The sequence below is a fragment of the Rhinichthys klamathensis genome, unplaced genomic scaffold, assembly GCF_029890125.1.
Source record: "Rhinichthys klamathensis goyatoka isolate OS25496 unplaced genomic scaffold, OSU_Roscu_1.1 h1tg000778l_1, whole genome shotgun sequence".
In the NCBI taxonomy this organism is placed as follows: Eukaryota; Metazoa; Chordata; class Actinopteri; order Cypriniformes; family Leuciscidae; genus Rhinichthys; species Rhinichthys klamathensis.
In genome coordinates this window covers 182,501-205,945 of record NW_026607176.1, presented here as the reverse complement: position 1 = coordinate 205,945, position 23,445 = coordinate 182,501, and the positions used below count along the sequence as shown (strand labels likewise).

The 23,445-nt window shown below is 41.2% G+C and overlaps 3 protein-coding genes across 3 annotated transcripts in view; all 3 read left to right on the top strand.

Annotated features, from left to right (window-relative positions):
- Nucleotides 1–1,890: 1,890 nt before the first annotated feature.
- LOC130077768 (25-hydroxyvitamin D-1 alpha hydroxylase, mitochondrial) lies at nt 1,891–14,296 on the top strand. The gene is made up of 9 exons (XM_056243100.1): nt 1,891–2,668; nt 5,020–5,210; nt 6,882–7,078; nt 7,176–7,376; nt 9,624–9,787; nt 11,730–11,896; nt 11,992–12,073; nt 12,160–12,357; nt 13,620–14,296. The coding sequence occupies exons 1-9, from the start codon at nt 2,483–2,485 to the stop codon at nt 13,731–13,733; spliced, it is 1,500 nt and encodes a 499-aa protein (XP_056099075.1). The 5' UTR covers nt 1,891–2,482; the 3' UTR covers nt 13,734–14,296.
- A 5,846-nt stretch (nt 14,297–20,142) lies between these two features.
- Nucleotides 20,143–21,709, top strand: LOC130077765 (EEF1A lysine methyltransferase 3-like). The gene is made up of 3 exons (XM_056243099.1): nt 20,143–20,437; nt 20,860–20,971; nt 21,321–21,709. Exons 1-3 carry the CDS (start codon nt 20,276–20,278, stop codon nt 21,707–21,709), a joined length of 663 nt encoding a protein of 220 aa, XP_056099074.1. The 5' UTR covers nt 20,143–20,275.
- Nucleotides 21,710–22,851: 1,142 nt separating this feature from the next.
- Nucleotides 22,852–23,445, top strand: part of LOC130077764 (uncharacterized protein DDB_G0271670-like) — a gene marked incomplete at its 3' end in the record, with an annotated part of 1,213 nt that continues 619 nt past the window's right edge. Inside the window, exons 1-3 of the mRNA XM_056243098.1 lie at nt 22,852–22,889; nt 23,199–23,232; nt 23,349–23,370. Coding sequence (XP_056099073.1) covers nt 22,852–22,889; nt 23,199–23,232; nt 23,349–23,370 — 94 coding nt within the window. The remainder of the gene's footprint in view (nt 22,890–23,198; nt 23,233–23,348; nt 23,371–23,445) is intronic.

The window sequence follows — 23,445 nt, the reverse complement described above, 5'->3', positions numbered from 1 at the left end:
CAGTGAATCTCGTTCATACGGCAGATACACACTCGTCGCTCTACACTCACACTTCAGTTACTTACAGGAGTGACCGCAGTTTATTACCATAAACATAATAATCTAGGAGATTCACTTATGTCATGTGCAATGTGTGTGTAAACAGTAAATAAGCTAAATTATTATAATAAATAAAAATAATTGCGACTATCTTCTGACTATATTTTGAGTTTATCTCACGATTCTGACTTTGTTTTCATGCAAATGTGAGTTTATATCATGAATATGAACAAATTGCATTCATGAAGTGAAGATCCAAACAGAACCAGGTTTGAGTAGTTCACAGTTTCACAGCTCATGTTCTGGTCGACACGCTGTGCTCTTGATAAATGCTTTTTGGAGACTTGAGTCACTTTTAAAGTCGGCATGAAATCACATTTGACAAATCTTCTTTTTATATGTAATATAGTAGTGTTTATTATAAAGGATTTATCTGTGCACTTCATAATTTTTTTTAAATTCATGTACCCTTATAATCTTTAATCAAATACATTACCCTTCCCTCCCCCCTCGTAACGACCTCTCTTCTCTTTCGGTCACGTGTCACGGCCAGAGCTCTCGGTGCACCGCCTCTCAGAGAACCTGTCAGTGTCAGTAACGGTGGGGAGAAATCCTCCACAACTGAATGTAAACTGGCATTCAAATCTGCCTCCATTTTGTTTGCAACGCCCAACCTCCAACGATCCAATCAATTCCCGAAGGACGAAATCAAGCCCCGCCCTACATTTTCTTCTAATTTCAGAAGCCGTTTCACTCGGATATACGTCACAAGGAAAAAATGACAATCTCAACTTCCGTTTCATGCCGACTTTAATGTGTGAAATGCATTGCATTAGATACACACATCAAGTGAAGTGGAATCTGCGCTCACATGATGCTGGAGAGCTTCTCTGAGCAATTCTTTACATTATTTTAATCTCCAGCTGATTCTTCATGGCTGTATGAAGTCAGACTCCTGATTCCCACACACAGAAGCCGATTGCCCTGTGCTCAAGTCCTTCATGGTGTTCGTGGCAGTGCAGTCGAACACAACGCTCATAGTGATGTGGAGAGTGACATCAGTCCGCTCTCGTATTACAGTATTTCACACTCTCCAGGCCTTCAGCCGGTCCGCTGTTTCCACTGATGTTCCTGAAGCCGTAATTCAGTCTGTGTCACGATGGTGAACGGATCCTGGCTCTGGAAGGAAGGGAAGAGAGAATGTTGTTTGCATCTGTCAGTGTTTTCATTCCTCATTTTGCATTCAATTACAATTCAAATCTGCATTATAAAGCCCTAAATGTTCATGCTAGAATCCTTCCATTAAAGTCACAAAAGCCGACTCACGAAACCCAGAGAAGCGCGTGAGAAGCCCTGGCCCGTTAGAGACTCAGTTCTTCAGCCAAACATCAGGCAGTTCTGCCGGAATCAAAACCAATCCACGGGATTTCTGCACTATAGAACGAGTGTCATTCTGCTGACATCATTGCACTGGTTGTCCCTGTTCCCAGCCTGGGAAACTAGAAGTCGAATCAGCTTTACATCGAAACTGCAGACACACACATGAGCATCAGTCCTGTAGGACACAACTCAAACACTAAAGCAACACCAGACGGCCATCTCGGCTTCACTGATCACTGCCTAAAATCGAATCATTATAGCTTAGTTTCTTCAATGAACACATGACTTGTCTTGTTGTATTACATGCCGTGTAAATAGATAAAATTTAGCATATGTGCATTTGTAAACCAATACAGCTGACTTGACTGACATTTTCTGATTATCTAGAGTAATCGCGGCTGTTAATGTGGTCAGCAAAACTCTTATAAGATATTTTTGAGTTTGATTCCACCAAACATGCTTCTCTATCCTGCCTTTCTATGAAAAGGGATTGTGGTTCAGAAGAGAATCGCACTGGTTCTCAGTACTGTTGATATTAGCTCATTGCGCACACATGGACATCTGCCACATCACTGGAATCAGGTCAGGATCTCATCATACCCTTTATGTATGAATGTGGGAGAAATGAACCTGCTTGAAGCAATAAATCATAATCTCGCTTTATTTTTAAAGCTGTTTTTATTTCTTATTTGTAATGTTGTTTGCTTATGGATCAGTTGCTCCAGTCGGATAAATGATCTGAGAATAGACAGTCATGTCTGTGCAGGTTTCTTGATAACCCGTCCTCCGGTTGCATCATGATGCATCAATGTATTGATCGATTTCAGAAGAGTCAAGAGTTTAGGTGCTAATCTTTGAAGAGCTGTGAGAAAAATTTCCGTGTATCACATTATGAAACATCAGTCAGACCACGTCCATTTCCCTGATCAGTGGGCGGGGCTTTCGCGCTCCCTGCAGGCCATTGGCTGAGCCCCGGAAAGGTGTGCGCGGAAGGCGGGTGCTCGTGCGATATAAACAGAGCACCGGTGAGCGCGTGCAAGGTGATCCGCGCGCACTGGAGAAGATGCTGCCTCAGACTCTGAAGGTGACCGGCAGGAGCGCGCTCCCTCTGCTCAGGTGGGCTGACGTCATGCGCGCGCCCCCGTCTCAGCAGGTGAAGACGCTCGAGCACATGCCCGGACCTTCTTCCGCGGGATTCCTGTGGGATCTGTTCTTCAGACGCGGACTCACTCGCCTCCACCAGCTGCAGGTGCGCAGGTCTAGTAGGATCTTATTCGATTCCTATTTGAGTTGCTTCCAAATATTGATACTTATGGTTATTATGTTTATTTTATTTTAAGGACCCTTATGCTCATCTAAATTATGTCCCATTCTGTTACAATGGCAGCAGCTCTGCAGCGACTACATGTAGTGCATTATTATTCATCCTAAAAATTAAAATGCAGCTATATGTTTGCATGTATAAAGATCTAATTCATACAAATTTAAAGTGTATGTCATTCCAATTTAAAATACTATTTGAGAAATATTAATACCTGTGAACATGCATTGAGTTTTCTCCACTCTCCAGTAATGCACTTTTAAATGTATTTGTTTAAATGAAATTATTATTGTGTACTTATTTATTTGAATCAAAGTTTTCATAATTTCTAAAACACATTTGCATTGTTTATATGAATCTAATTTGTATTATTTTAATCCAATTTTAATTTATTTGAATATATTTAATTAATGAATAATTTTTACCTTTTTTTTACACTGTTTTACTCTAAACATTTCCGTGGATCCCAAGTAAGAACTCTTTTGTTTTTGTTTGTTTGTTTTTTAAACCTGACACCCAATCATGTTAAACGTGTCTCTGTGCATTAGTGTACACCTGACACAGTCAGATCGTGAATGATAAGCTCATAAATGATAAGATCGTGAATGATAAGTTCATAAATGATAAGCTCATAAATGATAAGATCGTGAATGATAAGTTCATAAATGATAAGATCGTGAATGATAAGATCGTGAATGATAAGTTCATAAATGATAAGATCGTGAATGATAAGATCGTGAATGATAAGATCGTGAATGATAAGATCGTGAATGATAAGATCGTGAATGATAAGATCGTGATTCGTGAATGATAAGTTCATAAATGATAAGATCGTGAATGATAAGTTCATAAATGATAAGATCGTGAATGATAAGATCGTGAATGATAAGATCGTGAATGATAAGCTCATAAATGATAAGATCGTGATTCGTGAATGATAAGCTCATAAATGATAAGATCGTGAATGATAAGCTCATGAATGATAAGATCGTGATTCGTGAATGATAAGCTCATAAATTATAAGATCGTGAATGATAAGCTCATGAATGATAAGCTCATAAATGATAAGATCGTGATTCGTGAATGATAAGTTCATAAATGATAAGCTCATGAATGATAATCTCATGAATGATAAGATCGTGATTCGTGAATGATAAGTTCATAAATGATAAGATCGTGATTCGTGAATGATAAGCTCATAAATGATAAGATCGTGAATGATAATCTCATGAATGATAAGATCGTGATTCGTGAATGATAAGTTCATAAATGATAAGATCATGAATGATAAGCTCATAAATGATAAGATCGTGAATGATAAGCTCATAAATAATAAGATCGTGAATGATAAGCTCATAAATGATAAGATCATGAATGATAAGCTCATAAATGATAAGATCGTGAATGATAAGCTCATAAATGATAAGATAGTGATTCGTGAATGATAAGTTCATAAATGATAATCTCATGAATGATAATCTCATGAATGATAAGCTCATAAATGATAAGATCGTGAATGATAATCTCATGAATGATAAGATCGTGATTCGTGAATGATAAGTTCATAAATGATAAGATCGTGATTCGTGAATGATAAGTTCATAAATGATAAGCTCATGAATGATAATCTCATGAATGATAAGATCGTGAATGATAAGCTCATGAATGATTAGATCGTGAATGATAAGCTCATGAATGATAAGCTCATGAATGATAAGATCGTGAATGATAAGATCGTGAATGATAAGCTCATGAATGATAAGCTCATGAATGATAAGCTCATGAATGATAATCTCATGAATGATAAGATCGTGAATGATAAGATCGTGAATGATAAGCTCATGAATGATAATCTCATGAATGATAAGATCGTGAATGATAATCTCATGAATTATAATCTCATGAATGATAATCTCATGAATGATAATCTCATGAATGATAATCTCATGAATGATAATCTCATGAATGATAAGATCGTGAATGATAAGATCATGAATGATAAGATCGTGATTCGTGAATGATAAGATCATAAATGATTAGATCATGAATGATAAGCTCATAAATGATAAGCTCATGAATGATAATCTCATGAATGATAATCTCATGAATGATAATCTCATGAATGATAATCTCATGAATGATAAGATCGTGAATGATAAGATCATGAATGATAAGATCGTGATTCGTGAATGATAAGATCATAAATGATTAGATCATGAATGATAAGCTCATAAATGATAAGCTCGTGAATGATGTGTGTGATGTGTGGCTGTGTGCAGCTGGAGGGCAGGAGTAAGTACGGGCCGGTGTGGAAGGCCAGTTTCGGACCCATCCTGACGGTTCATGTGGCAGAACCGGATCTGATCGAGCAGGTTCTGCGTCAGGAGGGCCATCAGCCCATGCGATCCGATCTCTCGTCCTGGAAGGATTACCGGCGGCTCCGGGGAGAAGGGTTCGGACTCCTGACAGCGTGAGTACAAGCGCTCAGCAAACACGCTTTCCCAGCGCTTCACTCGCCTGACCGGAGGCAGCTCTTCCTGAACAACCACAGTTTTTAAAAACCTTGTTTGCAGGAGTAATCAGGTGCAAAATGTGCTGTATCTGACAGGCTACACAAGGGGATTCACTCTATTATGACTTTATTTACAAAACCTTTCCATACGATAACTGGCAAACTCCAAAAAGGACAAAGGTCATCATAAAAGAAGTCCATAATGTTCTCTTAGGGTGTATTCACACCTGCCTTGTTTGGTTCGATTGAATCGAACTCTAGTTCGTTTCCCCCCTTGGTGCGGACCTTTTGGGCAGGTGTGAATACAGCAATCGAACTCGGGTGCGGACCAAACAACCGAACCGAGACCCAGCTGAAGAGGTGGTCTCGGTACGGTTCCAAACGAACTCTGGTGCGGACCAAACAACCGAACCGAGACCCAGCTGAAGAGGTGGTCTCGGTACGGTTCCAAACGAACTCTGGAACGGTTCGTTTACGGTGTGAACATGAACTGACCCAATTGCAAGAAAGCACTGCGCCTTTGAGTTAACAGGCTTCCGTAGTCGGAGATTTTGGCATAATGCTTTGTGTTATTGTTGTTCAAGTGCGAAAGAGAATTCCATTCCGGCGCGCTGTCTGGCCACACGATACTGTTGCGCGTCTTTCTGCGCGTCATGTGTGTGCATCATTGGAATGGAATGAATGAATGAGTGTGTGCATCAGGACATTCACATACAGAGCGTTCTCTTTAGTCTAATCGCGCATAGATGCAAAAAAAGCTTTTGCAGTTCATATAATGTAACGATAGTTACAATACAAGGATGATGCTGCGTTAAACTGGACAAACTTAATCGCAAGCGTTAACATTGACAGCACTTGTTAGCAGTATATACAATAAGAATCTCATTATTTGAATGTGTGAACAACATAGCCCCTCTCTATGAATGAAAACTTTATACCTTATCCGTCTTCTGCGCAGTTTCTTCATATTGCGTTTGTACAGAATAACACAAAATTAGTAAAATAACAAATATTGCTGTACGAAATATCTCCATGCTGAGCCTTTTTTGCACTTCCTGATTTCCCTACTTGAGAATCCTTGTCCAATGAATGGACGACCTTAGCACACGTGTGGTTTTGTTTACAAATTTTGGTTCACTTGCAAAAAGAGCAGTGTGAAAGCGAACCGTACCAAAAAAAAAAAAAAAAAATTATTTGGTCCGGACCAAAGCAAGTGAACTATCGGACTTTCCTGGTGTGAATACACCCTTAATGTAAGTGAATTAGATGAAATGCGCTGAGGAAGTCTGAGCACGGTACTGAAACTGACGGAAGCGGTTTACTGTTAATCAGGTGTAATGCTTAAGAAGAGATGAGTTGCATGACCGGACACGGTCACAACAGTTACGAGTCCAGATATCAGCATCTGCCACTGACTCCTGCTTTTGCTGCAGATCGCTGTTTTATATCCATACATGCTATAATCACACACTGGTCTTTATTAGAATTGATATTACTGTGTTCTGAGAATTGTCTGATTCTCTTAGTAAGTTGAAGATTGCAGCCGTTCTCCTAGTAGTGTCATCTTTTGCTTGTGATTTATGGTATGCTTGTAGTCATTGATCTCTCGGTGTGTGTGTGTGTGTTCAGTGAAGGCGAGGAGTGGCAGAGCGTGCGGCGTCTGCTGGGGAAACACATGTTACGACCCCAAGCTGTGGAGGCGTACGACCTCACGCTGAACTCCGTCGTCACGGACCTCGTGGAGAAGCTCAAGCTACGCCAGCGGGAGAACGCCAGCGGCCTCGTGTCCGACGTCTCGGCCGAGTTCTACCGCTTCGGTCTCGAAGGTGAAGCACTGACACTCCTGAAGAGCCAGTTACCGGTTTATCAGATACACCAGAGTTAGGTGTGTGACTTACACTGTCTCTCTGCTCTTCCCTGAAGGGATTTCCTCGGTGCTGTTCGAGTCCAGGATCGGCTGCCTCGACCCAGTGGTTCCAGTGGAGACGGAGCGCTTCATCCAGTCCATCAACAGCATGTTCGTCATGACTCTCCTCACGATGGCTATGCCTCAGTGGCTCCACCGGCTCCTTCCCAAACCCTGGGAAACCTTCTGCCGCTGCTGGGACGACATGTTCCGGTTCGGTGAGTGTCCGCAAGCGTAGAAGAGGTTAAAGCGTTACTGGGTTCAGAATTGGCTCCCTTAAATTAATGAGTGTGAAATGGAATAGAAACGGACACATCTTGTAGGAATTGAGATTCAACTTGAAACTTGTGAAATTCAATGGGTAATGCATTCTAGGAAATTAAGTGTTTTATAAACCAGTTTATATTTGTAAGTCAAGTGGCATTTGTAAATCTCTTTGGATGAAAGCATCAGCTAAATGAATAAATGTAAATATATAAAGGTGACATTTCAAAGATATCTGTCTGTAAAAACCATCAAACATCAAAGACGTTAAAACCTTCAAACAAATATGGTGCATGAAATTTTAAAAGCTCTGGTGGAAGGGGGAAATTATTCTTTGAAAAAGTAATATTGGCAATGCGGGGGTGTTTCCCCAAAGCATTATTAGCCAGCTTTCATCATTACTAACATAGTTAAATCATAGTTCCAACAAACAGTCCCAAACCGCATCGCAGAGATGTTTGTTTGGACCTATAGCTCTTTACCTGTGGTTAGAAAATACTCTTGAGCAAAACAACAACCTGACATTCAGTACAATATAATCTATATACAATCTATTTCAATCTCTATATATTAGTGTCAAGAAGAAAGTGTTTTTGTGGAGAAAGCATGTATACGGGAGGGACGTGTATTTACGAAGCGCATGTAAACATGAACTCTTGTCTTCAGTAGGTTTCTCTTAATAAACGTCTTTCTGTTGTTCATGCAAATGAGCCTTAATAATCTGTTGTCCGTTCTATTCGAGTGGATTAATGGGCAGAAGTTAAGTAGTAGTTAAGCAATAAGTTTTACAGAGCAGCTTTACAGAGATAACAGGAAAATACAACAAAGTTTGTTTCCAGGAGAGCATAGCGTCACAGTCCAGCTTAAGTAAGTTCAGTGATGTTTCATTTTGTTGTAAAAAAGTTATTAATTTAGTTTGTGTATATATATATATATATATATATATATATATATAGCCGCTCTGGAGAAAAGCGTGATGTCATCGTCCAGCTCAGTTCAGTTCTCATATAATGCTGTCAATGCCGGAAGATCAATATTATGTGTTGAATATTAAATGAAATGTTAAATTTAATGTCCCCAACTAAGCAAGCCAAAAGACAATGGCAACAAATGTGAAAAAAGGCAAAAAAGGCGACAGTGGCAAGGAATGCTTTGTTTTTTATTTGTTGAACATCGATTCAATTTTTACCCTTAAATGGGTTTGGGAGTTTTTCGTATTTCCTAGTTCAGGGAACAGACACAGTCTCTATATGATGATATCTAAGTGAAAGAGGCTCTATGTGATGGGATTTATCTGACCTCAGTGACGTGAGGCCGCTAGCAGACGGTCGGTTTAGCCAGTCTGTCTGCTTCCTGACCTGAGCCCCAGATTGTCATGTTTTATCTCTAAGACTATGAGCCAAATTACTAGAGAGAAGAGCAGCACCTACCCAGGAGGGATGGATACCATCTCTATTCAACAGGTCAGGTCTGCCTCAAAAACTTTTCCAATTGTCTATGAATTCTATATTATTTTGCGGACACCCCTTAGACAGCCAACCATTGAGTGAGCACAGTCTACTAACTATCTCATCACTCCTGCGAACAGGAAGGGGGCCAGAGCAAATTACAGAGCCTGACATCATACTTGCGAGTTCACACACCTCTTTAACATTAATTTTGGTGATCTCCGACTGGCGGAGTCGAACATCATTAGTGCCAACGTTAATAATAATCTTAGACAATTTACGGTTAGCATTAGCAAGCACTTTAAAATTTGCTTTGATGTCAGGCGCTCTGGCTCCCGGCAAACATGTGACTGTGGTGGCTGGTGTCTCTATTTTCACGTTCCGTGTGATCGAATCGCCAATTACTAGGGCACAATCAGCAGGATTCACAGTGGGTGTTTCACTGAGTGGGGAGAACTGGTTTAATGTTGTAATCGGAACAGAAGAGCGGTGTTGTGTCCCGCGACTACAGCGCCTCACCGTCACCCAGTTGCCCTGCGGCACGGGCTCTACAGCCGGAACCCAACAATGTACAATAGTGACTAAAGCATTTACCAAACCGCCCCAGAACCTGTCGTAAAGAGTGCATGTGGCTTAAATGCTGGAAATGTCATGTGGATGTTTTTCATCTGTACTGTGATTCTGGCCGTACTGATGTGGATTGTAATGTCCTTAATGATGTGTGAGATTTTGAAACTCTTCCTGTCATCACAGCGAAAGGTCACATCGACCAGCGTCTTGAGGAGGAGAGGCAGAAGATGTCTCGAGGAGAGCGTTTAGAGGGACGATACCTGACCTATTATCTGTCTCAGGCCGGCGTGCCGCTGAAGTCTGTGTACAGTAATGTGACCGAGCTGCTCCTCGCTGGCGTCGACACGGTATGAATGAATTAAATGAAATTTACTTTATTGTCCCTGATAGGGAAATTTGTAATGCCAGCAGTTTGCCAAAACCTGATACATAAAAAAAATTACACAAAATATTCATACACATCATACACACAAAAATAAATAGACTTCACTTATTCATGTTCAACAGTCTAATTGATACGGGTACAAAAGAGTTTTTGAACCTGTTCCTGTCTCTAACGGGGAGTTCTGGACCAGGAGTTCATAAGAGCGGTAGAGTACATGAGACGGCTCGCTTAAAATCCTTTTTGCCTCATTTAATGTGCGTTGCTCATACAGAGTCTGAATACTAGGATAGTCTTTCAGTCCAATCATTCTCATCGAAGTTCGAACAATATATAGTATCTTTGATTTAGATTTTACAGAAAGATCACCGTACCAAGTGGACAGACCATATTCTGATCACACTTTCTAGTACAGGCTGATGACAGATAATTTTCAACTCCATAGGAAAATGATCTTCCTTTTTTGTCAGTCTGGGTTAGGGTTAGTATGAATCTCCTTCATCAGCCCTGTGACATTAAACAGGCATTTGCAGGGTTTTTAAAATGACATTATTGAGATCTACACAAATTAAATTAATACCATATGTCCATTCAAAACATACCCATAAAAAGTTTTATCTCAGATTTATCTATTTAATAAAAAAAGTTTGCACATTTAACAAGGACTTAATACTGCTTATCAGCAAAACAGTGTTATTGCAAGTTTAAAGAGGACCTATTCTACCCTTTTACAGTCGTGATGTAGTTTCAGACTCTACTAGAACAGGTTTTCCTGCTTGAATGTTGATTATTCTCCTCATATTCTCCATTGTTGCGGCTCCTCTCTTCCCAGTCTGTCGATAACGCTCTGTTTACTTCCTGTCTCTATGAAGCCCCTCCTCCTGATGACAGTGATTCGGCTCTGTCTATTAAAGCTTTGATAAGTCTGATCACAGCGAACATTCAGATCTGAGTTCTGATCCAGAGAGAGGCGTTGTCATGTTTAGAAATGAAACGGCTTCACAAACACACAGTGTCATTAATTCTGTCTTACAATCATTCAGATTATCACAGAAGTACTGGGATAAAAGTTTATAGTTCAGATATAAACACTGATGTCTACGGTAGTGATCAAAATGGAGTAAATCACCATTTGAAAGAAACTTGATGCTTCAGATAAATATTGCATCAATTACATCTTTACTCCAGTAGGGGGACACAAGTGACTGTTTAAGAAAAATGCGTTCAAAAACTCTGATTCATCCAGGGACGAAACAAGTGAAGTCTTAATAAGTGAAGTGAGTCAGTGAATCATTCATTGAAATCGATTTTATTAGATTTTTTTAATAGTTGAATATTAAATATATCTGGGGGATCTTGTTGTCAGCGACTATACTCCTTATATCTTCCGACCCTAGCAACGCCCCTCACGTGAACCCTAATTAAAAAGTTTTACACCCAAGTAAATGAGTTTTACTTTTGACAAATCTGTTGAAATTCGTGTCTACCAGTCATATCAGTAAGCCTTAATAAAAGCTTCACAGGCGCAGATACGCGATTGACTGGGTTAACCAACCCGTTATACACTTCACAGGCTTTCAATGGCCTTGGTCAAGTTTTCTACAGCGATTTACACAGTACAGATGGTTTTAAAGCAGATTCACAGTAATAAACAGAATCAGTGATGCAAACTTCATCAAATATGAGACTTGTTCAGTTTTAGCTATCAGCAACTCTACAGAAGACGAGAGTCATTATTCAGATCAATGCACTTTAACTACTACTTTTGCACGATGCTGCACCCACGCCTCTAGATCCATGATAACTCATACCTTTATATAACATCAGGCCGATATTCTAATAAAGACTGAGGTTAGGTGTCCAAATACTAATTCTTGATACATGTTTCTGTCTGATTCCCGCTGTAGATCTCCAGCACGCTGTCCTGGTCCCTGTACGAGCTCGCTCGGCATCGGGAGGTCCAGACGGCCCTGCGGGACGAGGTTCTGAGCGTGATGAAGGACCGGACCGTCCCAAACGCAGGCGACGTCGCTGCCATGCCTCTCATGAAGGCCGTGATCAAGGAAATCCTCAGGTAGAAGGACTTCACTCTTCTGTCAAATACAGTTTATCCGTTCCTTTTCTTTTGATGAGTTCATTATATTAAATTAAGCACTGAAACATTTCCAGGCTCTATCCTGTAATTCCGGCCAATGCGAGAGTCATCCCAGACAAAGATATTAAAGTTGGAGGATATCTCATCCCTAGAAACGTGAGTAAAGCTTTTGTGCTTTACAACTTTACATGTGCACTTGGTGAAGCTGGTGTTTACAGGCGTGTGTGTGATCAATCCTTCAGACTCTGATCACTCTCTGCCACTACGCCACGTCCCGTGACCCGAAACACTTCCGAGACCCGGACTCCTTCGTCCCGCAGCGCTGGATGAGTCGCTCCGAGGGAAACCATCCGTTCGCCTCGGTTCCCTTCGGCGTGGGCAAACGCAGCTGCATCGGCCGGCGCATCGCTGAGCTGGAGCTTTACCTGGCGCTTTCCAGGGTATTTATTCTGCAATCAAGCCTGCATGTCTGTCACTGTGTTATTGATCTTATTGAGAACAATTCGCCCATGCTTGCTTTGTTTTTTTTGCCCCTGTAATATTTAATCAGAATATGATCACTGGATCTTCCAGTGAGTTGTCAGTCTTCTCTCTGGTGACGTATGCAGGATTCTCCTAGAGTCCCTCAGTGTCCTGCAGAGTTTACTTCCAACCAGCTTTTCCCAGCGATCCTGAAGAGCGTGATTAGCTCGTTCAGGTGTGTTTGATTAGGGTTGGAACTAAACTCTGCTGGACAGTGATTTAGTGCACGTAAGCTCCGCCCCTGCAATACTTAAACCCCGCCCCTGCGACACCTAAGCCCCGCCCCTGCAATACTTAAACTCCGCCCCTTCAACACATAAGCTCCGCCCCTGCAATACTTAAACCCCGCCCCTTCAACACGTAAGCTCCGCCCCTGCAATACTTAAACCCCGCCCCTTCAACACGTAAGCTCCGCCCCTGCGACACCTAAGCCCCGCCCTGAAATATTTAAACCCCACCCCTCCAACACCTAAGCCCCGCCCCTGCAATACTTAAACCCCGCCCCTTCAACATGTAAGCTCCGCCCCTGCAATACTTAAACCCCACCCCTTCAACACATAAGCTCCGCCCCTGCGACACCTAAGCTCCACCCCTGCAATACTTAAACTCCGCCCCTGCAACACCTAAGCTCCGCCCCTGCTATACTTAAACCACGCCCCTTCAACACGTAAGCTCCGCCCCTGCGACACCTAAGCCCCACCCTGCAATATTTAAACTCCGGCCCTGCAATACTTAAACCCCACCTCTTCAACATGTAAGCTCCGCCCCCGCAATACTTAAACCCCACCCCTTCAACACGTAAGCTCCGCCCCTGTGACACCTAAGCTCCACCCCTGCAATACTTAAACTCCGCCCCTGCAACACCTAAGCTCCGCCCCTGCTATACTTAAACCACGCCCCTTCAACACGTAAGCTCCGCCCCTGCGACACCTAAGCTCCACCCCTGCAATACTTAAACTCCGCCCCTGCAACACGTAAGCTCCGCCCCTGCAATACTTAAACCACGCCCCTTCAACACGTAAGCTCCGCCCCTGCAACACCTAAGCCCCGCCCCTGCAATATTTAAACTCTGCCCCTCCAACACCTAAGCTCCGCCCCTGCTATACTTAAACTCCGTGACAGGTGGTGTGCTCCAGGTTTGTGTGTTTCTTTGATTCATGACACATTTTTTCTCTCACAGATTTTAATGCACTTTGATGTGGAGCCGGCAAAAGAGAACGACACAGTCCGTCCGATGACCAGAACTCTTCTGGTTCCAGAGAGACCGATCAACCTGCGTTTCATTGAGCGCTGACCTGGAGGTCAGAGGTCATCAGGACCCGGTGAGACGGAACTGGCCGTCTCTGATGGTGAGATCCAGAGAGCCAGGAGGATTCTGGGACGTCCCGAAGAGAAGCAGGCCTGAGGCTAAACGGGTCCCGAACCGGCGATGTGTCTGCGACTCCCTGTGCGACGGATCTGCGAGACTCAGAGACTGGGCACTGAAGTGTGACCTCGCATCCATCATCCGTGCAAACATACGAATGTAAGAAACGCTAAAGACGTCCATTGTTGGATGAAGATGCACAGAAAGCACTTTTGGTGTCTTCGGGACTCGGAAAACGGAAAGGCACAGGAATCTCGCCAATATATTTACAGCTGTTCATTTGTAGATACTTTTATGTAAAACAGCTGAACACAAATGAGGAGAGTCCATGGAGGGCAGCTTATGGTCAAATGCAGATTTGGTGCTAATTTACTGTCAGTTTAAGAACCACTGTGATCCGTCTCTGGTCTTATTCGCTGTGGTCACTTGCTGTCTATTGAGAAGAACGATGTCAGCGTTGGCGGACACCACATGTTCACCGCATGTTAGCCGCATGTTAGCCGCATGTTCACCGCATGTTAGCCGCATGTGCTTTATAACTCCATATAAAGATACTTTTCACACGTATTGTTGCATTAACTGTGAACTGGCATAACATCAAATCTCAAAAGATCAGCCATCCATACATACATATTCAGGAATAATAATAGACTCTAAATAATTGCTGATAAACCATATTCAGTGTGATTAATTAATAAATCACACCATATGTGTTTAGTAAATAGGTCTCACTTTATTTTAGGTGTCTTTAACTACAATGTACAAAAAAACTGAATGACACTTAATTTGAAGGTGTCCTTGTTATAGTGTAATTATACATTTTAAATATTGAATAATATTAATCAACTACATGTACTTTAGGGGTTGGTTTAGGGTTAGTTGCATGTATGTAATTATGCATAATTTACTGTTATTACTATAGTAAGTTGTTATGGATGTGGACACTGGTAAGGTTAAGGGTTAAAGGTCGACAGTGTAATTATTATAGATGGAATTACAGAAATTAATCACAGCTGCAATTACATGCAGGTATTTTTAAAAATAATTACAATGTGAAAACATCTATGTACACACTAAGTGCATTTTATCAAATGGTTAATTTACATGTTAGTCCATACTAGATAGAGACACTTAATGTAAATGGCACCATTCGTTAATTTAATATTTTCTTTCAAGTAAACTTCAGTGGTAACTGCATTTACTGTATTCTTAAAAAACATTCATGTTGCTGGTTATAAAGTGTCTGCTTTTGATAAAAACTCACAAAAAAACAAGAATACTTTACTTTGTGGCTCGCTCTTATTATTATGCAGTCCATGATATTCACAGAAGCTTGACCTACTTCAGGGACTGACGCGGCGGGTTTCTCAGAAAGAGATTGCGGAGTTCTGCTGTTCTAGTAACACAGGCTGATGAACACAAGGCCACTCTGTGTTTGCTCTGACAGTTCCAGCCGAAGTCTTTGACAGATGTACAGGGATCAGAGTGATCAAAGCTCATGTGTGCTTCCATCATTATTACTGGGAACTGTGCAGGAGCCGATCAGCTTCGTCAGTCCGGGCTGTCCAGATGTGGACTGGGAGTCGCCGCTAGAACCCTAAAGCACGTTCTGGTGACCATGTTAAGATTCAGTGTCATAACTGGGCGGGAATTTATTTTATAACATAACAGCAAATAAGAATAGAAATAAATTGAAGAACTGAAGTCAATCAAATGGTAATCTCTAGATTGTTAGAACTCTGCCATTCTCAAGTATATTATCGTTTTATTGAAAAATCTTAATGCTATGCTTATTTGAAAGCTCCAAGTGTGAATCTAATTGTAATAGCAATCAAAAATAGTTATGTTATTTGTGCACAGCAAGTCCTGAACTGATGGAAGGGTGCCATCCTGTGGTGCAGAACTGAAAGCCTGACATATGAAATAATACTCAGAAAAATAGTATGATTATGATAAATAGTATGGCTCATATTGTATGATATATTGAGAATATTGTCGAGGAGGAAAAAACACCTGACAACAAAAAACAGTGATATTTAAAGGTTAAATTCAATATAGCCTACAGCTTGTTGATGATGCAGACTATATACAGGCGAGCAGATGAACCAGAACATGAATGCAACATTCAGCGTTTTTCCATAGAAAACCATTATAAAGAAAATGCTTTACCCTTTCCGTTGACCAGCCTACACATTACGAGTCGTGGTCTCATTGGCACAAATTATTTTAGATGAGATTAGATCCAGAACTGTATTGATCCCAGATTGATTCCTTTCTTGTATGTCACGGACTTCCGAAGCTTTGTTTGGTCACACGCTTTTTCTGCTCTGCTGTGATTTGTTAGATATTGTGGAGAAAACAAGTCTGACCACCAGATGTCGCTAATGCGCATTGTGCTAAAAGCCTTGAGTAATGAACCGTTTTTCGGCACAATTTGATGAAAGCCTCAAACGCTTCACAAAGCCTCGGCTTCCCTTCACTATTATAAAGAAAATGCTTTACCATTTGGCATTTTGCGTTGAGGTTCTAAGTTGGTGGTTCAATCCCTGGTTCCACTAGCCTGGCATGCCAGACCTGCATCAAGATGTTAGGTCTGGGAACTCTCCATTGACATGCCTCAATCCGAGGGGCGGGATAAACGGTTACCTTTCAAAATCCCTCTGCACGCAATAGGATAGCGCTACAACCAACCAGAGCAACGAACGGTTGTGGATGAGTGAGTCCCATGCGTTTTTCCACCAGCCGAGCTAATTGATATATTAAACTTTTGCCGTATCAGGACGGCAAAAATCCGAACACATCTTCCTTTTTTAAGAATGACTTAAGGGACGTTCTCTTAACTCCAAGTCCTCCAGAGTCGCGGCCAAAGTCGATTCGAAAGACCGCTGCATCTTCATTGTTTTCAAGTAGCAGGAAAATCACCTATGGAAATCACGCGGAACGTCATGAACTGTGCCGTCATTGTGTTAAGCCCGCCCGCCGACTCTATACACGATGTGATTGGCCCGACCAGTTTTTGGTTTTTCCAGCTCAAAAGCCTATGGAGAGTTGCTAGACCACACTGGCTGCGAAATAATTTTCGCTGCCGCTAGGGTGCGTCTAGATTTCTAGGCTATGGTTCCACCTGACCAAGTGTCGAGGTGTGTGTGTGTCTGTGTGTGTGTGTGTGTGTGCTCCTGGCGAGCTGGATGGCTTGCATGGCTGACACCGCCGTCGGTGTATGAATGAGTGAGTGAATGGGTGAATGTGAGGCAATAGTAAAGTGCTTTGGTGGCCATTGGGTCTGTGAAAGCGCTATATAAATGCAGTCCATTTAGTGGCGGTTGTCCTGTCCCTCTCCCCGGCACTCAACGCTCCGGGCCGGAGCTTACGGCCATGCGATTTTCTGTCTTGAAGAAAACAGGAAGAAAAGCACTTTCGCTAATAAACTGCCTAATAGATTTATAATTTATGCTGCGCAACGATTTTCAATTGATTGTGCTGCACGTATCAGAAGATTATTACAGAAGACTTCGATGGAGGACTTTGCAGCTTTACTCGCAAACTACTGTTCCTGTTCATCAATATGGTGAGAAGCACACCTGCTATAAACCTAAATATACTCAAATTAATTAAATTAAAAGTGTACTGTCTGGGTAGTAATAGAGGATGTTTTGTATTTCGTAATAGTATTTTCGTGCGGTGACCATGGGAACATGTGTGACGTAGCCATGCGCTCTTAGTCAAGTCACCTTTATTTATATAGCGCTTTTTACAGTACAGAGTGTTTCAAAGCAGCTTTACAGAGATAACAAGAAAATAATGCAACAAAGTTTGTTACTGTTGGACAGCAGATATAGAAGAAAATAGCGTCTTCGTCCAGCTCAGTTCAGTTGTCATATAATGGTGTCAATGCAGGCGATCAATAATATTGTTAAATATTTAATGTCCCCAACTAAGCAGCCGAGAGCCAAGGCGACAGTGCAGGACCCGAAACTCCATCAGGGACAGAATGCAGGAAAACCCTCGGCAGAACCCAGACTCAAGCCGTTTCTCAATGTCAAGGAAGGATCCTCGGAAGCCGGAATTTCGAGGATGCTACGTCATCGACATCCGTCGAAGGACTGTTCCAATGTCGAGGATCCTCAGAATTTCAACCAAGGACTGAGTCCTTCGTTCGGAAAATATCCCATACACAGGAAAGGATGCATATGTGTAGACTTCGCGCTCTCAAATCGCCCACAATCCTATGCGCGTAGCTTTGCTATCTTGTTAAAAAAATACACAATGTCGGACGTTAGCGGAGTCGGAGCAATAACGGGGCAATATGCTTTCAAATGTAAATATTTACGTTACCATACATTTGTTATAACCGTCATATAAGTAACGTTTAAATGCCAGTACAAATTACTACCGTATTGATATTACAAATTATACAAATATATACTAATTTAATACGTTATTGATGGCTAACTGAACCGGACCTGTCATTTTAACAATTGTTAGCTTGTTTGCCGTCACCGGCATTTCTTTTATAAATAACTACTTAAGTTGTACAAAGTAATGTAACGTTAATATTATACCATTCGGAGCGTTATTCATAGCTTTCTCGTCTTTTTTAGCAGGGACCAACGGACCTTTTCACTGACGTAATGACGCAATAACGTGCACTTGCTAGCCTGTTCCATTTACGCGATCTCCGAATGCTAAGAGGAGCCTCGCCTAGCCTCTGAAGGAAATGACTTGGAAGGACGAGTCCTGCCAAGGAAGTATCCTTGACATTGAGAAACACCTTCAGTCTCAGTTCTCCTCTGGCCGACGAGCCAACAGTGTGTGATCATCATTCAGGCATTACAGGTCAGAGGTCAGATTGGATCAGAACTTTCCCAATATTATCCAGTTCCCTCTGGTCTTAGAGCGTCTCATTCTAGCGTTTAATGCTGAGGACACAGTCGTCCGTTTGAGAAACACACTACGTTTCAGAACATTAAGGCACTTCAATTCAATGAATCAATTTAAAAAATAAATAAACTTGACAGTCATTTTTAAAAAAAGACACTCACATCAAGAGTTTTATATTGTCCAGCTGTCTTTAGTGATTGAAATACTGCAGCAGCTGCTTATGGATCACGCCCAAAAACTTGCATTTGGTTCACATGTTTTTTTAATACTTTTTTCTTTTCTTTTTACTTTTTTGATGGAAAATTGCCAGGCCTGTGCTGCAGTTGTGAGCGCCGGTCACGGGACGGAGAACTATGAATCCAGGGCAGGATTTGCGCTGATCTGGTTTGGGGAATAAAATCATGAAAGATAGAATGACGTATGTAAGGTCACCGCTGACTGGCCAATGAAGTTCTCCTTTCAGCACTGAGAACCCTTTCGGCAAGCCTGTCTCTCCACCTATTCTCCAAAGGCTTAGCCTGTCTTCACTCTGGTCCTCTTCAGTAGCGCCTGTAAGTGATCTCTCTCAAGCAGACACACGACATATCATATTAACAAACAATAAAAATCACAGTGGTAATCTATAATAAAATAATCTGAAACGGTACTACATTCTTGTAGTGTGACAATATATAGCTATCAAACAACAAATTACTGTATTTACACAAATCTTTCTTGAAATAGAAAGAATCTGGGAAACAACAGTATTATAGTCTATAATAGATATACGATCTGTGAAACAAAGAGTTATAAATTCATGCTACAGTGATTCATCTGCTGTACTTTCACAAAGCAAAATGTTGATGGTTAACACAAATAGAATTATATCTTTTTTAACAAGATTGTATGTTATGTAAGGGAAAGATGCGTACTGATAGTTTCTTTCAAGGTGTTTTTAATAATAACTTAAATGGTATTTTTGTGCAGTTCAATTCAATGCTTCTATAGTGTGACATAAAAAATGTTGTCTCCCATTTACAAATGAAAACGAATAAAACAGTAGTTTGAGATGTGTATCAGTGCAGGATGCAAGAAATGTCATTTAAGTAGAAACATGTAAATGATGAGAAATCAGAGACTGTAATATTGAGATTAATATTAATATTCAGAACATCGATATTTCAGCTCTTGGCTGCAGCAGTGGTGGTCGTCTGTTTTGGGTCTGGTGGCTTTCCGTACTCAAGCTGCTTATTTCTGTTCTATTCCGCCGTTTCTACACGTCACTCTGTCTCTGTGATAAAAGCTTTACTCTTGAACTAAACGAGGAGACTAACCGCGTCCTCCAGCTGTTGTGAGTGTTAAAAGCTTTACTCTTGAACTAAACGAGGAGACTAACCGCGTCCTCCAGCTGTTGTGAGTGTTAAAAGCTTTACTCTTGAACTAAACGAGGAGACTACTGTCCTCCAGCTGTTGTGAGTGTTAAAAGCTTTACTCTTGAACTAAACGAGGAGACTAACCGCGTCCTCCAGCTGTTGTGAGTGTTAAAAGCTTTACTCTTGAACTAAACGAGGAGACTACTGTCCTCCAGCTGTTGTGTTTCAGAGACAGCGATGATGAACGGAGACCCGGAGTTCTCCATGTTTCCAGCAGACAGTCGCTTATTTGAGGACTCGTTCAGCGCGGAAAACACTTACCGAGTTTCTGGACAGAACATCACAATTCATCAGCATTACTGCGCAAACCTGGGCGTTTCTGCGTCAGTGTGGGACTCCGTGAGTCTGTATTAAACTATTTACATATTGATACAGCAGGTTCTATAAATAGAGAAGTACGGTGACCGGGAAGGACATGTTCGGTTCCCTGAGTTTTGTCGTAGTAACTGAAAGCTGATAATGTTGTGGACACACGTTTAATGCGTAAACAAACCTGCGTGACCATAGCAACCTGGGATTATCAGAACGGATATCAATAACTAATTAATATTTAATTTTTTAATTAGGAATGCCTCAATGTCTTTGTCATTTTATATTCATATTGGATCATCTTTAGTCAGAATTAAAATTATTTCTGATGAACCTATTAAAAGTGTAAAACTAAAATAAAAGATATAAATATAATCCCATTAAATGTTTGGAAAAATGTGATTTAAGTAATTTCTTTGATACTCTTGTTGATTTGCAGTGTTTTGTCACAGGCTCTTCATTTATGTCAGCTCTTTGAGAAAGAGTCTCTGGATCTCAGTGGGAAGCGGATAATAGAGTTGGGAGCAGGAACGGGTCTGGTTGGAATAGTGGCTGCACGATTAGGTAAAATATTGATTTATGCTTGTGCAATTGTTTGCCTTGAAGTTTTCAAAATGCTGACACATTTGGAAATGTCTGACATCTTTCTTGATTGTCAGTTTATTTTTAACCCTATTCCCTTCATGGAAGGAATTTTAAATCATAGGGATTGAGGAAATGTTAGCAAATAGTACACAGTATTAACATTACTGGCATGATTTCTCATTCTTGAATAACTGTTCTGCCATTGAAATCTGGCGTTCTTTATATCGCCATGGAAGCAAAGAGAACTGAAAATCTCACACTCAACTAACCTTTCATTGATAGAAACATGACCTGTGATGCCGAATATAACTCTCAGACACTCTTTCAGGAGCCCACGTGACCATCACAGACTTGCCTTTGGCCCTCGCTCAGATCGAGAGTAACGTTGCATGTAACGCTCCTCTCTCGGGCTGGCCCTCGGGCGCTCCTGCTGTGTTCCCGCTGTCATGGGGCCGGGACCTCGACTGCTTCTCCTCCGGCTGGGAGTTTGTGCTGGGAGCTGATATCGTCTACATGCCGGAAACCTTCCCTCTTCTCGTGGACACACTGGTCCATCTGTGTAAGGACGGAGCTGTGGTGCTCCTGGCGTCCCCGATGCGCAGAGAGCACGGCGCTCAGGACTTCTACAGCCGGGTGTTGCCAGAGGTGTTCGAGGTGGAGCTGGTGCAACGAGATCCTGAGAGCAATATCAACATTTATAAAGCCACTTTGAGATGAGTCGGGATATTGGAGCCGATCTCACCGTTATAAACGGGGAAACACCCAGAACGGATGGACAGTCCATCACATGAGCCAGACAGTAATGAACTTTATATCTGGAGCTGGGAGGTTTGAATAAATACTATATTTATACATTTATTTATAAATAAAATTATCTGGCATATTGTACACTTCAGTAAAATTATTGTTCTCCATTAAATTTTGATGTGAAAATGAATGTTAATTGTAACTTACTGACAGTGTTGTGGAGTACTCCCATTCTCTTCAGAAATTGTAAAAATCATTTGATAGTTGATCAGTAGTTTGATGTGTTTGAAATGAGTCATTTTGATATTTCATAAAGTTGTAGAGGAAGTTTTTAGGCTTTAAACACACAGGTATATACTGTATGATTATGATAGCTTTTAAAAGATGAGAAACGGCTCACTGTGGGTGAGATACAGAGCTTATAAATACAAAGTAGTTTATGCTATTAAACAGTAAAATCAGGCAACTATATATCTAGTCTTTTAACAGGGTTAAATCCATGAGGCTCAGCTTGACTGCCCTTAGTTACATTAATGTTGTCAAAAAGAACACAAAAATATCTTAAAAGTAGTATCAGATTACGATACACCTGAATCTTTCCATTCTGATGGATGTAAATCTTTGGGGTAAAACTGTAGCTGTGTCCCAATGTGAGGAGGGCTGCATCCTCCGAAGGCCGCATTTGAAGGCCGATTGCGTCACCGCGGCGCGACGAAGGCTTCCCGGATTCAAAAGCGACGCCAAATGCACCCTTCGTTTCCCCGTGAAAGAGAGGATACATAAATGGATCCTAAGCGGTCTATCCTACCCCACAAGTCATTGCGCTGGTGACGACAGCATTTTTATTTTAAAAAAAGTGTGCCGAGAGTTCGGTGGTGGACGGCAAATTCACATTTAAATGTAAGTATTATGTTTTCATTTACTCAGATAGCTAGAGAAACCAGAGTTAAAAGCCACAAGTTTTTCTTTCTTATTCATCTTAACTCATTCGTCACCATTGCGTGGCTTCATTTGTCATTTGGTTTGAGGCAAAACTTGTGCTAATATTAGTTTAATAATTGTTTCAGGGAACAAGGAGCAGACAGCTCAATTTATTCAATTGCGGTCTGAAAATGACCATTTCTTTACGGGGGCGAAAAACTCCGCCAGTGTAAGACAACGACCTATTTGTAATATTTGCACTAGTCTGTCTCACTTGTGTAGCCTATTATAAAAAAAATATAAATGGCAATGGGGTTTCACTTTTATGTGTTTTTGTAGTGCTGTCATGCAAGCCATGTCTACAAAGGTTTTAACCAAATTTGAGTATCCAGAAATATGATTTCTCTCAAGTATTTTGTATTCATATCCTGATATTTCATATCCCATATTTTGTAATGTTAAGGTTGCACTAATGTTAAGATTGCACTCCTGTCTTAATATTTTTCATAATAAGTGGTTCCCTTTTGTCCTGTTTTAGGAGAATTCTGGAGAAAATGGACCTGCTGGGGAAGGTGACTCCCATGCAGGACAATATATATATATATATAGTACGAAAGTTTGACAGATCTTTGTTTAAATGTATTGTGTCGTTGTTGTTAACAGGCATGCTTTATTTGCTCTGCCTTAGGACTGCAAGTGTCCTGGGACAGGTGAGGGTGTGAGTGGGAAACCCATTGCTGAAACTTGGCCCTGGTGTGTCCTCATGGATGAGGTGTTGGGACAGA

Bases quoted from the DNA above. Each gene is read 5' to 3' on its own strand.
- LOC130077768 (XM_056243100.1), top strand. From the start codon at position 2,483: ATGCTGCCTCAGACTCTGAAGGTGACCGGCAGGAGCGCGCTCCCTCTG. The intron at 11,897-11,991 runs GTAGAAGGACTT...AAACATTTCCAG, and splicing joins GTGATCAAGGAAATCCTCAG to GCTCTATCCTGTAATTCCGG. The intron at 12,358-13,619 runs GTATTTATTCTG...TTTCTCTCACAG, and splicing joins TTTACCTGGCGCTTTCCAGG to ATTTTAATGCACTTTGATGT.
- LOC130077765 (XM_056243099.1), top strand. From the start codon at position 20,276: ATGATGAACGGAGACCCGGAGTTCTCCATGTTTCCAGCAGACAGTCGC. The intron at 20,438-20,859 runs GTGAGTCTGTAT...GTTTTGTCACAG, and splicing joins CTGCGTCAGTGTGGGACTCC to GCTCTTCATTTATGTCAGCT. The intron at 20,972-21,320 runs GTAAAATATTGA...ACACTCTTTCAG, and splicing joins AATAGTGGCTGCACGATTAG to GAGCCCACGTGACCATCACA.